Raw genomic sequence first — 15,591 nt, forward strand, 5'->3', positions numbered from 1 at the left:
AGTATCTAGCGTGGTGGAGTATCTAGCGTGGTGGAGTATCTAATGTGGTGGAGTACCTGGTGTGGTGGAGTTTCTAGTGTGGTGGAGTACCTGGTGTGGTGGAGTATCTAATGTGGTGGAGTATCTAATGTGGTGGAGTACCTAGTGTGGTGGAGTTACCTGGTGAGGTGGAGTATTCTAGTGTGGTGGAGTTACCTGGTGAGGTGGAGTATCTAGCGTGGTGGAGTACCTGATGAGGTGGAGTATCTAGTGTGGTGGAGTTACCTGGCGTGGTGGAGTATCTAGTGTGGTGGTGTACCTGGTGAGGTGGAGTATCTAGTGTGGTGGTGTACCTGGTGAGGTGGAGTATCTAGCGTGGTGGTGTACCTGGTGAGGTGGAGTATCTAGCGTGGTGGAGTATCTAATGTGGTGGAGTATCTAGCGTGGTGGTGTACCTGGTGAGGTGGAGTATCTTAGTGTGGTGGAGTACCTAGTGTGGTGGAGTATCTAGTGTGGTGGTGTACCTGGTGAGGTGGAGTATCTAGCGTGGTGGAGTACTGGTGTGGTGGAGTACCTGGCGTGGTGGAGTATCTAGCGTGGTGGAGTATCTTAGTGTGGTGGAGTATCTAATGTGGTGGAGTATCTAGCGTGGTGGTGTACCTGGTGAGGTGGAGTATCTAGCGTGGTGGAGTATCTAGTGTGGTGGAGTACCTAGTGTGGTGGAGTTACCTGGCGTGGTGGAGTATCTAGTGTGGTGGAGTACCTGGTGTGGTGGAGTACCTGGTGTGGTGGAGTATCTAATGTGGTGGAGTATCTAGCGTGGTGGTGTACCTGGTGAGGTGGAGTATCTAGCGTGGTGGTGTACCTGGTGAGGTGGAGTATCTAGTGTGGTGGTGTACCTGGTGAGGTGGAGTATCTAGCGTGGTGGAGTATCTGGTGAGGTGGAGTATCTAGCGTGGTGGAGTATCTAATGTGGTGGAGTATCTAGCGTGGTGGAGTACTGGTGAGGTGGAGTATCTAGTGTGGTGGAGTACCTGGTGAGGTGGAGTATCTAGTGTGGTGGTGTACCTGGTGAGGTGGAGTATCTAGCGTGGTGGAGTATCTAATGTGGTGGAGTACCTGGCGTGGTGGAGTATCTAATGTGGTGGAGTACCTAGTGTGGTGGAGTATCTAGCGTGGTGGAGTATCTAGTGTGGTGGTGTACCTGGTGAGGTGGAGTATCTAGCGTGGTGGAGTATCTAGCGTGGTGGAGTATCTAATGTGGTGGAGTATCTAGCGTGGTGGAGTACCTGGTGTGGTGGAGTACCTGGCGTGGTGGAGTATCTAATGTGGTGGAGTATCTGGTGAGGTGGAGTATCTAGCGTGGTGGAGTACCTGGTGTGGTGGAGTATCTAATGTGGTGGAGTACCTAGTGTGGTGGAGTATCTAGTGTGGTGGAGTACCTGGGGTGGTGAAGTATCTATTGTGGTGGAGTACCGGATGAGGTGGAGTATCTGGCGTGGTGGAGTACCTGGTGTGGTGGAGTATCTAATGTGGTGGAGTACCTGGTGAGTTGGAGTATCTAGTGTGGTGGAGTATCTAGTGTGGTGGAGTACCTGGTGAGGTGGAGTATCTAGCGTGGTGGAGTATCTGGTATGGTGGAGTATCTAGCGTGGTGGAGTACCTGGTGAGGTGGAGTATCTAGTGTGGTGAAGTATCTAGTGCGGTGGAGTACCTGGCGTGGTGGAGTATCTAGTGTGGTGGAGTATCTAGCATGGTGGAGTACCTAGTGTGGTGGAGTACCTGGTGTAGTGGAATACCTGGTGTGGTGGAGTACCTGCGTGGTGGAGTATCTAGCGTGGTGGAGTATCTGGTGTGGTGGAGTACCTGGCGTGGTGGAGTACCTGGTGTGGTGGAGTATTTAGCGTGGTGGAGTACCTGATGAGGTGGAGTATCTAGTGTGGTGGAGTACCTGATGAGGTGGAGTATTTAGTGTGGTGGAGTACCTGGCGTGGTGGAGTAACTAGCGTGGTGGAGTACCTGGTGAGGTGGAGTATCTAGTTTGGTGGAGTTACTAGTGTGGTGGAGTACCTAGTGTGGTGGAGTATCTAGCGTGGTGGAGTACCTGGTGAGGTGGAGTATCTAGTGTGGTGGAGTATCTAGCGTGGTGGAGTACCTGGTGAGGTGGAGTATCTAGTGTGGTGGAGTATATAGTGTGGTGGAGTACCTGGCGTGGTGGAGTATCTAGCGTGGTGGAGTACCTGGTGAGGTGGAGTATCTAGTGTGGTAGAGTATCTAGTGTGGTGGAGTACCTGGCATGGTGGAGTATCTAGCGTGGTGGAGTACCTGGTGAGGTGGAGTATCTAGTGTGGTGGAGTATCTAGTGTGGTGGAGTACCTGGTATGGTGGAGTATCTAGCGTCGTGGAGTACCTGATGAGGTGGAGCACCTGGCGTGGTGGAGTATCTAGCGTGGTGGAGTACCTGGTGAGGTGGAGTATCTAGTGTGGTGGAGTATCTAGTGTGGTGGAGTACCTGGTATGGTGGAGTATCTAGCGTCGTGGAGTACCTGGTGAGGTGGAGTATCTAGTGTGGTGGAGTATCTAGTGTGGTGGAGTACCTGGCATGGTGGAGTATCTAGCGTGGTGGAGTACCTGGTGAGGTGGAGTACCTGGCGTGAGTCAGAGCAGCAGTAGCAGTTGGTCACACACAACATTCCATCAGGGTAACTCAAGGCAGACAACAACAGAGAGGGACTCCAGCCCACAAGGACGCCCGCCGGGCTGTGGCCCCAGCGTGACACACACACACACACACACACACAATGACACCACCGCTATTTCCACCAAGTCACCAGCCCAGCAGCCATGCCCGATTCTCCCTGACACGCCACACTCTGCCACTCACTACTCCCAGAGTTCACACACAAGGAGTTCACGGGGAGAATACAGGGTGGAGGAACGAACGATGAAACACCAATTTGTGTTGCGCAACGTCGAGGTTGGTGGGGAGAGGCGTAATGGTCGGTGGGAGTGGCGGAGGGTGAGGGGTGGCGGCCGCCCGCTAGTGAGGGGTGGCAGGCGGGCGAGCCAGCAAGATGATGATGACTCTACCACCACATACTGGAGGGGGCGCTTCAGCAAGCACTGGCAGTGCAAGGCGCCTCCACTGCCATACCACAGTGTGTGTGTGTGTGTGTGTGTGTGTGTGTGGTGAGGGGGGGGGGGGGGAACGCACGTGACTAGTGGCACAGAACACATGCAAGGGGCGGCCTCGGAAACACAGAGGGTTAGGGAGGACAAAAGGAAGTTGCTAGATGTACACAGACGGGGAGGGAACAGAAAGCCTGGCCTATGACAAACACAGAAGGGGGGGCGGGGAGAGAGGGAGGAGAGGAGAGAGAGTCTGGCATATGACATACATATCAGGGGGTCGGGAGTCGGTGTGTCATGCTTATCGATGACGGAGGAAAAGTGTGGAAGGCTGGGTATACACAGGCGTCGAGGACAGAAGCCGGAGTGTTGAAGATGCACACACACGGACACGGGTCGCGTGCCTGGCATTACTGAGGCGTTAAATGTCACAAACAAGGGATTGGTGATCATCACAGACGACAACGGTGAGACAGCAACATGGTAGACTATAAATATCAGGAAATAGGTCGTTGACGACGGCAGTGTGAAGACGATGAGGTGAAAACGTTCGTCATTAAAGAGATAACTGTACTTGAAGATCGTCAGAAAAACAGGGAAGCGTGATTATAATACACTTATGCCTGTACATAAGGTTTTGTATACCTTAATGCATCTCATCTCGTGGATGTTTGACCCTCGATCCGCAAAACATGATCAGATGTGGAACTTTATACGTAGCATCTGCTTTACAAGTTTGGTCAGTATCCATTTACCACGTTGTGAGATAGACACAAACACTGTTACCATTCTAGTTGAAATGACCTCTCCTCCCCCATCCTTGACCCCAGACGTCCTAAGCATCATTCAAGTCTACAGTAGACTATATACAGAATCCGTGGCACGAGTCTAGTAGGAAGCACTCACCAAGTCATCAAGTACAGTGGGGTCAAGAACCTAGTGACATTTCAGTGCTTATGACCCGGTGATCGTGACCTTACTACACCCTAGACCTCCAGAATTCCATCAGATGTAGACCTGTTTGTGTAGTATCACTGGAATGTGATTCGTCCTCATTCTTTCATCCATTTGTATACAAATATTAAAAGGCATTTCAAAAACACAAGGCATTTGGAATTTGACCTATATAACCCCTCAAACTCGAAAGCTTAATCAGGCATAATGGTGTGTATGCAGTATCCGTGATATATATTTGATTCGTAATCGATCACCCGACCAAGTTATATTACGTGTACAAGATCAGGACACACACACACACACACACACACACACACACACACGTACGCATACACACACACGGACAGCCGACGAGCCAATATGCCTCTCAGCTGTGTAGTACCGAGCATAAAGGTTGACAATAAAGACGGGAGTGTGAATTTATGTCGTGTGAGGTGGTTTGATTAAGTAATGAAAGGGTAAGAGAGCTGTGTGGTAATAAAAAGAGTGTGGTTGAGAGAGCAGAAGAGGGTGTACTGAAATGGTTTGGTCACATGCAGAGAATGAATGAGGAAAGATTCGCCAAGAGGATATATGTGTCAGAGGAGGAGGGAACGAGGAGAAGCGGGAGACCAAATTGGAGGTGGAAGGATGGAGTGAAAAAGATTTTGAGCGATCGGGGCCTGAACGTGCAGGAGGGTGAACGGCGTGCAAGGAATAGAATGAACTGGAACGATGTGGCATACTGGGGTCGACGTACTGTCAATGGATTGAACCAGGGCATGGCGTCTAAGGTAAACCATGGAAAGGTCTCTGGGGCCTGGTTGTGGAAAGGGAGCTGTGGTTTCGGTGCATTACACATGACAGCTAGAGACTGAGTGTGAAAGAATGTGGCCTTTTTGTCTTTTCCTAGCGCTACCTCACTAATGCGGGAAACAGCGATTAAGTAATATAAAATAATATATATATATATATATATATATATATATATATATATATATATATATATATATATATATATATATATATATCATCCCTGGGGATAGGGGATTAAGAATACTTCCCACGTATTCCCTGCGTGTCGTAGAAGGCGACTAAAAGGGGAGGGAACGGGGGGCTGGAAATCCTCCCCTCTCGTTTTTTTTTTTTTTTTTAATTTTCCAAAAGAAGGAACAGAGGGGGGGGCCAGGTGAGGATATTCCACAAAGGCCCAGTCCTCTGTTCTTAACGCTACCTCGCTAACGCGGGAAATGGCGAATAGTTTAAAAGAAAGAAATATATATATATATATATATATATATATATATATATATATATATATATATATATATATATATATATATATATATATTTTTTTTTTTTTTTTTTTATACTTTGTCGCTGTCTCCCGCGTTTGCGAGGTAGCGCAAGGAAACAGACGAAAGAAAGAGATATATATATATATATATCTTCTTTCTTTCATACTATTCGCCATTTCCCGCATTAGCGAGGTAGCGTTAAGAACAGAGGACTGGGCCTTTGAGGGAATATCCTCACCTGGCCCCCTTCTCTGTTCCTTCTTTTGGAAAATTAAAAAAAAAAAAAAATGAGAGGGGAGGATTTCCAGCCCCCCGCTCCATCCACACACACACACACACGTTTGTTGAGTGAGCCTGGTAAGTTGTATGAGTGTTGATTGAGAGGGTGAAGATATACACAGGGCAACAGACTGGGAAGGAGCAGAATGGTTTCTGGAGTGGTAGAGGATGCGTGGATCAGTTGTTTACTTTTACGAAATGTTTATGAGAAATCCTCAGAAAAACAGAAGAACATGTATGCGGTGTTTATGAATCTGGAGAAAGCATCGGACAATGTTGATAGAGTAAACCGAATCTGGAGAAAGAATAGGACAGTGCTGATAGAGAAAACCTGTGGAAGGTCTTACGAATATACTGGTGTGGGAGGAAGGTAAACTGAAGCAGAGGAGTTTTTGTCGAGTGCAAGGCGTGTGTGCAAGTAGGTAGAGAGGAGGGTGAGTAACTCCACGTTTAGGCGAGTCTGCAGCAGGGGTGTGTGGTGTCTCCGTGGCTCTTAAATTTCTTTATGGATGGGGTGGTGAGGGAGGTAAATGTAAGGGTCGCGGAGAAGGGAGGGGAGAGTACGCAGTCTGCAGGGAGCGAGCCCGGGGCCTGGCGAGTGAGTCAGTTGTTTGCTGATGACACAGCACTGGTGGCTGATTCGTGTAAAACAACGTTCGTAGATTTAGTAGGGAAAAGAGATTGGTGAGTTGTGTGTGAGATTGAATGGAGAAAATACGGAGAAAGCAAAGTGTTCTCGAGACCTAGGAAATGAACATGGCAGCGAATGGAACCTTGGAAGCGGAAGTGAGTCATATGGTGGGTGAGGGGTTGAAGGTTCTAGTAGCATCAAGGAATAGGTGGAGAGAGATAACGTTCTCTTGCGGGGTATGGGTATATTTGAAGGCATAGTAGTCCCAGCGATGTTGTAAGGTTGAGAGGCAAGGGCTATAGATGAGAATGTACGGAGGAGGGTGGATGTGTTTGAAATGGATTGTTTAAGGACAACATGCGTGTGAGGTGATCGAATGAGGCCTTTTCTTCGTCTGCTCCTGGCGATATATATATATATATATATATATATATATATATATATATATATATATATATATATATTTTTTTTTTTTTTTTATACTTTGTCGCTGTCTCCCGCGTTTGCGAGGTAGCGCAAGGAAACAGACGAAAGAAATGGCCCAACTCCCCCCCCCCATACACATGTACATACACACGTCCACACACGCAAATATACATACCTACACAGCTTTCCATGGTTTACCCCAGACGCTTCACATGCCTTGATTCAATCCACTGACAGCACGTCAACCCCTGTATACCACATCGCTCCAATTCACTCTATCCCTTGCCCTCCTTTCACCCTCCTGCATGTTCAGGCCCCGATCACACAAAATCTTTTTCACTCCATCTTTCCACCTCCAATTTGGTCTCCCTCTTCTCCTCGTTCCCTCCACCTCCGACACATATATCCTCTTGGTCAATCTTTCCTCACTCATTCTCTCCATGTGCCCAAACCATTTCAAAACACCCTCTTCTGCTCTCTCAACCACGCTCTTTTTATTTCCACACATCTCTCTTACCCTTACGTTACTTACTCGATCAAACCACCTCACACCACACATTGTCCTCAAACATCTCATTTCCAGCACATCCATCCTCCTGCGCACAACTCTATCCATAGCCCACGCCTCGCAACCATACAGCATTGTTGGAACCACTATTCCTTCAAACATACCCATTTTTGCTTTCCGAGATAATGTTCTCGACTTCCACACATTTTTCAAGGCTCCCAAAATTTTCGCCCCCTCCCCCACCCTATGATCCACTTCCGCTTCCATGGTTCCATCCGCTGACAGATCCACTCCCAGATATCTAAAACACTTCACTTCCTCCAGTTTTTCTCCATTCAAACTCACCTCCCAATTGACTTGACCCTCAACCCTACTGTACCTAATAACCTTGCTCTTATTCACATTTACTCTTAACTTTCTTCTTCCACACACTTTACCAAACTCAGTCACCAGCTTCTGCAGTTTCTCACATGAATCAGCCACCAGCGCTGTATCATCAGCGAACAACAACTGACTCACTTCCCAAGCTCTCTCATCCCCCACAGACTTCATACTTGCCCCTCTTTCCAGGACTCTTGCATTTACCTCCCTAACAACCCCATCCATAAACAAATTAAACAACCATGGAGACATCACACACCCCTGCCGCAAACCTACATTCACTGAGAACCAATCACTTTCCTCTCTTCCTACACGTACACATGCCTTACATCCTCGATAAAAACTTTTCACTGCTTCTAACAACTTGCCTCCCACACCATATATTCTTAATACCTTCCACAGAGCATCTCTATCAACTCTATCATATGCCTTCTCCAGATCCATAAATGCTACATACAAATCCATTTGCTTTTCTAAGTATTTCTCACATACATTCTTCAAAGCAAACACCTGATCCACACATCCTCTACCACTTCTGAAACCGCACTGCTCTTCCCCAATCTGATGCTCTGTACATGCCTTCACCCTCTCAATCAATACCCTCCCATATAATTTACCAGGAATACTCAACAAACTTATACCTCTGTAATTTGAGCACTCACTCTTATCCCCTTTGCCTCTGTACAATGGCACTATGCACGCATTCCGCCAATCCTCAGGCACCTCACCATGAGTCATACATACATTAAATAACCTTACCAACCAGTCAACAATACAGTCACCCCCTTTTTTAATAAATTCCACTGCAATACCATCCAATCCTGCTGCCTTGCCGGCTTTCATCTTCCGCAAAGCTTTTACTACCTCTTCTCTGTTTACCAAATCATTTTCCCTAAACCTCTCACTTTGCACACCACCTCGACCAAAACACCCTATATCTGCCACTCTGTCATCAGACACATTCAACAAACCTTCAAAATACTCATTCCATCTCCTTCTCACATCACCACTACTTGTTATCACCTCCCCATTTACGCCCTTCACTGAAGTTCCCATTTGCTCCCTTGTCTTACGCACCCTATTTACCTCCTTCCAGAACATCTTTTTATTCTCCCTAAAATTTACTGATAGTCTCTCACCCCAACTCTCATTTGCCCTTTTTTTCACTTCTTGCACCTTTCTCTTGACCTCCTGTCTCTTTCTTTTATACTTCTCCCACTCAATTGCATTTTTTCCCTGCAAAAATCGTCCAAATGCCTCTCTCTTCTCTTTCACTAATACTCTTACTTCTTCATCCCACCACTCACTACCCTTTCTAAACAGCCCACCTCCCACTCTTCTCATGCCACAAGCATCTTTTGCGCAATCCATCACTGATTCCCTAAATACATCCCATTCCTCCCCCACTCCCCTTACTTCCATTGTTCTCACCTTTTTCCATTCTGTACACAGTCTCTCCTGGTACTTCCCCACACAGGTCTCCTTCCCAAGCTCACTTACTCTCACCACCTTCTTCACCCCAACATTCACTCTTTCTTTTCTTTTAAACTATTCGCCATTTCCCGCATTAGCGAGGTAGCATTAAGAACAGAGGACTGGGCCTTAGTGGAATATCCACACCTGGCCCCCCTCTGTTCCTTCTTTTGGAAAAAAAAAAAAAAAAAAAAACGAGAGGGGAGGGAGGATTTCCAGCCCCCCGCTCCCTCCCCTTTTAGTCGCCTTGTACGACACGCAGGGAATACGTGGGAAGTATTCTTAATCCCCTATCCCCCAGGGATAATATATATATATATATATATATATATATATATATATATATATATATATATATATATATATATATATTACTTTAACAGTATGAGACCAAGGAGTGCAGCCAGACTCCACCTACAGTGTTTACACCGTGCGCAATAAGTCACCATTGACGTGGCTCTGTCATCGTAAGTGGACGGAAAGGAGCACACCATTTCTTATCCCAAAGGAGCCTACTTTACCGTGCTTCTGCGGACAGCACAATCTCAAAGCTCCAAATTTCAAAACGGGTTACTTGATAATAATAATAATAATAATAATAATAATAATAATAATACCACTAATGATGATAATGAAAAGGGGAACTTGGTTGACAACATGAGCCTCTATGATGAGGCTTGGGTTGTTAGGGTAGGAAGGAAACATAGACAACTACTTGTGAGTGAACGTAACATTACGGTACAGTGCAGATAAAAGCAGTAATACCAATGTACGAATACGAAAGCAAGAGGATTGCACTAAGGCCAAAGGTCATCATCCTGTGTGTGTGTGTGTGTGTGTGTGTAAAACCCTATGAATCACTCCTCCCTCAGTGGAATACATGGTAACCCCGTCCAGCAGGACCCACTGTGACTGACTTAGCCTGACGAACAACACACCAGCGAACCAACAGACGCAGCGCAGCGCCTTCACAACCAACAGTATAACGTCCTCTGCCCGATAACAGAGGCGACTTCCCGTTTAATTCACAATACACCTTTTTAATACTACTCCTACTATTACTACTACTATTACTACTACTACTAATAATAATAATAATAACAAAACAGTCATGCGTATGATAGCTGTATCTTTCGGTACTGGCAAACGCGTTATGCCATCTATATAACCATATATCGTGAGGAAGTATAGGTGAGTATCAGATATACGACTGTATATATACACCTCAGGCAAGGTAGGGGTCATCATCAACGCCAGATACACTTATCATAATCCAATTTTGGTCCGACATAAGAATTAGATTTATAAATATTTTTGCTTTACGTATATAATGTGAAATGATTGTGATGTATATAATAGGGACCGTTCGTGATATATATACTGGGTAATGCTTGTGATGTGTATACTGGGGACTACTCGTGATGTATATACTGGAGACTGTTTGTGATGTATACACTTACGAAAGTTGTGATGTATATACTTGGGACTGCTTGTGGCGTACATATAGGGCTTGTGATGTATATAATGATTAGATACTGCTTGTGAAGAATGCACTGAGTAATGCCTGTGATGTATATACTGGGTAATGCTTGTCACGGTTATACTGGGTAATGCTTGTGATGTATATACTGGGTATTGCTTGTGATATATATACTGGGTCATGCTTGTGATGTATATGCTGGGTAATGCTAGTGATGTATATACTGGGTGATACTTGTGATGTATATACTGGGTAATGCTTGTGATGTATATATTGGGTCATGCTTGTCATGATTATACTGGGTAATGCTTGTGATGTATATACTGGGTGATACTTGTGATGTATATACTGGGTAATGCTTGTGATGTATATACTGGGTGATACTTGTGATGTATATACTGGGTAATGCTTGTGATGTATATATTGGGTCATGCTTGTCATGATTATACTGGGTATTGCTTGTGATGTATATACTGGGTATTGCTTGTGATGTATATACTGGGTAATGCTTGTGATGTATATACTGGGTTATTGCTTGTGATGTATATACTGGGTAATGCTTGTGATGTATATACTGGGTTATTGCTTGTGATGTACATACTGAGTAATGCTTGTAAGAAATCATGGAGACGTCAACCTGGTCAAAACTTGTTAAGTGTATATAACAATTACCGCCGAGGAAGAGGTGAGTATATATATATGACCATGACAACACTGGGACTAACACCAGCATAGTACGTATATAATACTTTAATTCTGGCAACAGTAAAGCAGTTACTCAACCAAGATTTGAGTTAAACATCGACCCGGTATAAGTCGGGGTGACCTGGTGTGTCTGACTTCCAGAGGAAGGAGGGTGACCTGGTAAATATGAGGTTCCACAGGTGGGAGGGTGACCTGGTAAATATAAGGTTCCAGAGAAGGCAGTGTGACTTGGTAAGTATGACGCTCCAGAGTAGGGAATGTGACCTGGTAAGTATGAGGTTCCAGAGTAAGGAGGGTGACCTGGTAAGTTTGAGGTTCCAGAGTAGGGAGGATGACCTGGTAAGTATGAGGTTCGAGAGTAGGGAGGATGACCTGGTAAGTATGAGGTTCCAGAGTAGGGAGGATGACCTGGTAAGTATGAGGTTCCAGAGTAGGGAGTGTGACCTGGTAAGTATGAGGTTCCACAGTAAGGAGGGTGACCTGGTAAATATGAGGTTCCGGAGGAAGGAGGGTGACCTGGTAAGTATGAGGTTCCACAGTTGGGAGGGTGACCTGGTAAGTTTGAGGTTCCAGAGTAGAAAGCGTGACCTGGTAAGTATGAGGTTCCACAGTTGGGAGGGTGACCTGGTATGTATGAGGTTCCAAAATATGGTGTGTCACCTGGTAAGTATGAAGTTCCATATTACGGCATGACCTGGTAAGTATGAGGTTCAAAAGCAGGGGACAGCTTTCAAGAATATGTATAAGGAAATAATTAGCATACTCTTCCTATTCTCCATTAGGCCAAGACTAAAATATGTTTCTCAGGTTTGGCAGCACAAACAGGTCCAGAGATGGAGAACAGAAATGGTACCAGAATTAAGAAAGCTGAGGGTCACGGAGAGGTTAAGGGCCTTAAAAACTCTTACTTACTATGGAAGAGAGAAGAGTGACGGGTGACCTGACCACAACATTTCAGTTTCTAAACCAGACTGAGGACTAGACAATGGACATTTCTTCGAAAGATGTCGGGATGGGACAACAAGAAGACATAGAAATTTTAAAAAAATCAAATAATTACATGTATAGCATAAAAGTGGTGGGAAGAGGGACCACAAAGAAATAGGAAATTGTCAATTGAGACAGCATTACATAAATTTAAATTGTACGAGAATATACTCAAACTGTAGACGATAAATACATTTTAATTGTACATAGTGCTCAGAACATGGGCCCCACGAGCGTAGAACCCCCTCCCTGTACAGTAGAAATAAGTAATCACACACATATATACACACACGCACACACAGCAAACCACAAGGACACTCTTTGTGTCAAAATCTCACACTATAAAGAAAAAACAAACAAAACCTATCGTAGATGTGAGCAACACCAGGCAAGTGACGTACGATATCGTTGGCGACAACGTTATAAGTCTGGACATAACATCAATATCATGTATATATATATATATATATATATATATATATATATATATATATATATATATATATATACACGACCGTTATTTACAACCAAGAAGCGAGGTCGAGACTCGAGCGAGGAATGAATGCGCCGGTAAGCATGAACGCTCTCATGAGCTGGTGAAAGTGAACGCTGGCAATCACCGCCACTCATATTTCCTCGTCACGCACAAATACATCACTTAACCATCTCCGAGTTATTCTCAATATCATATCTGATTACTTATCAAATGATTAAGAAATAACATTTCCAAAGAAAACCGCGGAACATTAAATTGACAAATGCGAAGTAATTCGCTACGGGAGACCTCAGGCTGCCATAAGCAACCATTGTCAGTTTTCAGTGTTACGAAATCGTTTGATCTTGCAACTTGACCTATGCTAATACATAATCACTAAACACAGGGTATAAAACCAAGGCAAATCGCCTCTAAAATCAATATGACCCAATAACGTAATATGATGATTGCTCGCCGGCGAATAAATTGGATTATTTTCCTATATATTACACGGCTCAATTATAGCTCACGAGGAGCAATAAGTTGGGGAAACTTTTGTATTAAAAATTATGCGTCCATCGTATAACTATCTATCCACACAATATACAACAATAAGCGAATGAATAAGATAGAATAAAAAGAACGAATGAAATATACACTTTTGATATTTTTGTCAGAGGAAGTGTTTATTTCTGGGGGTTAGATAAAAAACGTGACGTTACTGTGACAACTACGAGAGTGTAGCGCCACACACACACACACACAGAGCAGGTACAAGGCGTGCTTCTGTACTTACCCTCTCCTGGTCCAGGTTGGCATCCCTGATCTCCCGAGTCGTGTCCTCACTCTGACCCTCGGTAGCCTCCTGATGGTGGTGGATGGCGTCCGTCGTGTCAGCCGTGTGCTCACTCCTGGCCTCACCTGCGTTGTCATCCTCCCTCCGCTGCACGCTCTTGCCTCTCTCTTCGTCCTCACTCCTGCTCTCAGTCTTGGCCCCTCTATCCTCATTCTTGGCACCTTTGTCCTCACTCTTGGCTCCTTTGTCCTCAGTCTTGGCTCCTCTGTCCTCAGTCTTAGATTCCCTCCTGCTGTTCCTCCTGCTGGGTCTTTTGGCGTCCCTCTTCTGCTGGGTCTTGGCGTGTCCCTTGGTCTTGGCGTCTTCCCTCTGGCCCTCACTCTTGCCGCTGGCGAGGTCGTGGTCATGGCCATAGGCGTAATCGTACACGAAGTGGCGTATACGCTCCCTGTGGTCGGCGTTGCCCTCGACGCTGACGGGTACCTGTGGCAAAGAACACGGGGTTGTAGTCTCTCAGTCAAGAATGTCTCAACATTACACGTCAACCTACGCCATCTGTACCACACGCAGACGTCAACCTACGCCATCTGTACCACACGCAGATGTCAACCTACGCCATCTGTACCACACGTAGACGTCAACCTACGCCATCTATACCGCACGCAGATGTCAACCTACGCCATCTGTACCACACGCACACATCAACCTACGCCATCTTTACCACACGCACACATCAACCTACGCCATCTGTACCACACGCACACAAACAGCGGCACCGCAAGACGTGACGTACCACAAAGATACACTAACACAAGAGACCAGCTGCCGTGTGCAGTTGGGAGACTTTCCTCACGCCTCCACCATCTGCGCCAGTACGGCTGTACACGGGTGGCAGTGTGCGTCTGACACTCACAATTATGTCACCTTACACGAAACCAGAGGACATGTGTCTACTGAAGGAGGGAACGTTGTACGTCTCTGACCGGAAGAGTTTTATCCAGTGAACACCGCGTGACTCTCCCCTATAGTAAACTATTACCTTATATCAATACACATTCCTCTACTGTTTTCTTAAAGGATATATATATATATATATATATATATATATATATATATATATATATATATATATATCCCTGGGGATAGGGGATGAAGAATACTTCCCACGTATTCCCTGCGTGTCGTAGAAGGCGACTAAAAGGGGAGGGAGCAGGAGGCTGGAAATCCTCCCCTCTCGTTTTTTTTTTCTTTTTTTTTAATTTTCCAAAAGAAGGAACAGAGGGGGGCCAGGTGAGGATATTCCACAAAGGCCCAGTCCTCTGTTCTTAACGCTACCTCGCTAATGCGGGAAATGGCGGATAGTTTAAAAGAAAAAAAGAATATATGTATATATATATATATATATATATATATATATATATATATATATATATATATATATATATATATTGGAAAGGATCACAATTTTGCGCGTGATCAAGATATTCCTATGAGTCCACGGGGAAAATGAAAGTTCCCAAGTGCACTTTCGTGTAATAATCACATCATCAGGGGGAGACACAAGAGAGAAATATAACAGTCAGTTGATATACATCGAAGAGACGAAGCTAGGACGCCATTTGGCATAACACGACTGTCATCAAATACCTCATTCAAGTACATACTACAGTACCAAACACCTCACTTAAATACATACTACAGTAACAGAAACCTCACTTAAATACTACATACTACAGTACCAGACATTTCGCTTAAATACATACTACAGTACCGGGCACCAGGGCCAACCATGACGAAGATGATGGACAAAAAGAAGGAAAATGACTTGATCAAACACTTTCAGTTTATCCAGGTCATGGTCACCCAGGGGAACATGACACAATGCCTGGTAAATGGAAAGTGTGTGTGTGTGTGTGTGTGTGTGCACTCACGACCATGAGGCCATCCACAGCGGAAGTCATCGATAAACTAAGAATAGTGTGGGGCGCCGCCTTCCCCCTAAGGCCCCCAGGAAGACCCTGCGTCGCTCCGCTGACCTCCTCCGGGGTCTTCCTCCACACACACACACACACACACACACACCTCATAGCTTGACCAGCAGCTGCGTA

At 45.3% G+C, this 15,591-nt stretch overlaps 1 protein-coding gene across 1 annotated transcript in view; it reads right to left on the bottom strand.

The window, feature by feature from the left end:
* LOC139754646 (uncharacterized) overlaps positions 1-15,591 on the bottom strand; it is a 333,848-nt gene that overhangs the window by 159,150 nt on the left and 159,107 nt on the right. The window contains exon 3 of the mRNA XM_071672166.1: positions 13,484-13,966. Within this exon, the coding sequence (XP_071528267.1) occupies positions 13,484-13,966 (483 nt within the window). The remainder of the gene's footprint in view (positions 1-13,483; positions 13,967-15,591) is intronic.

Source organism: Panulirus ornatus, chromosome 17 (assembly GCF_036320965.1).
Source record: "Panulirus ornatus isolate Po-2019 chromosome 17, ASM3632096v1, whole genome shotgun sequence".
In the NCBI taxonomy this organism is placed as follows: Eukaryota; Metazoa; Arthropoda; class Malacostraca; order Decapoda; family Palinuridae; genus Panulirus; species Panulirus ornatus.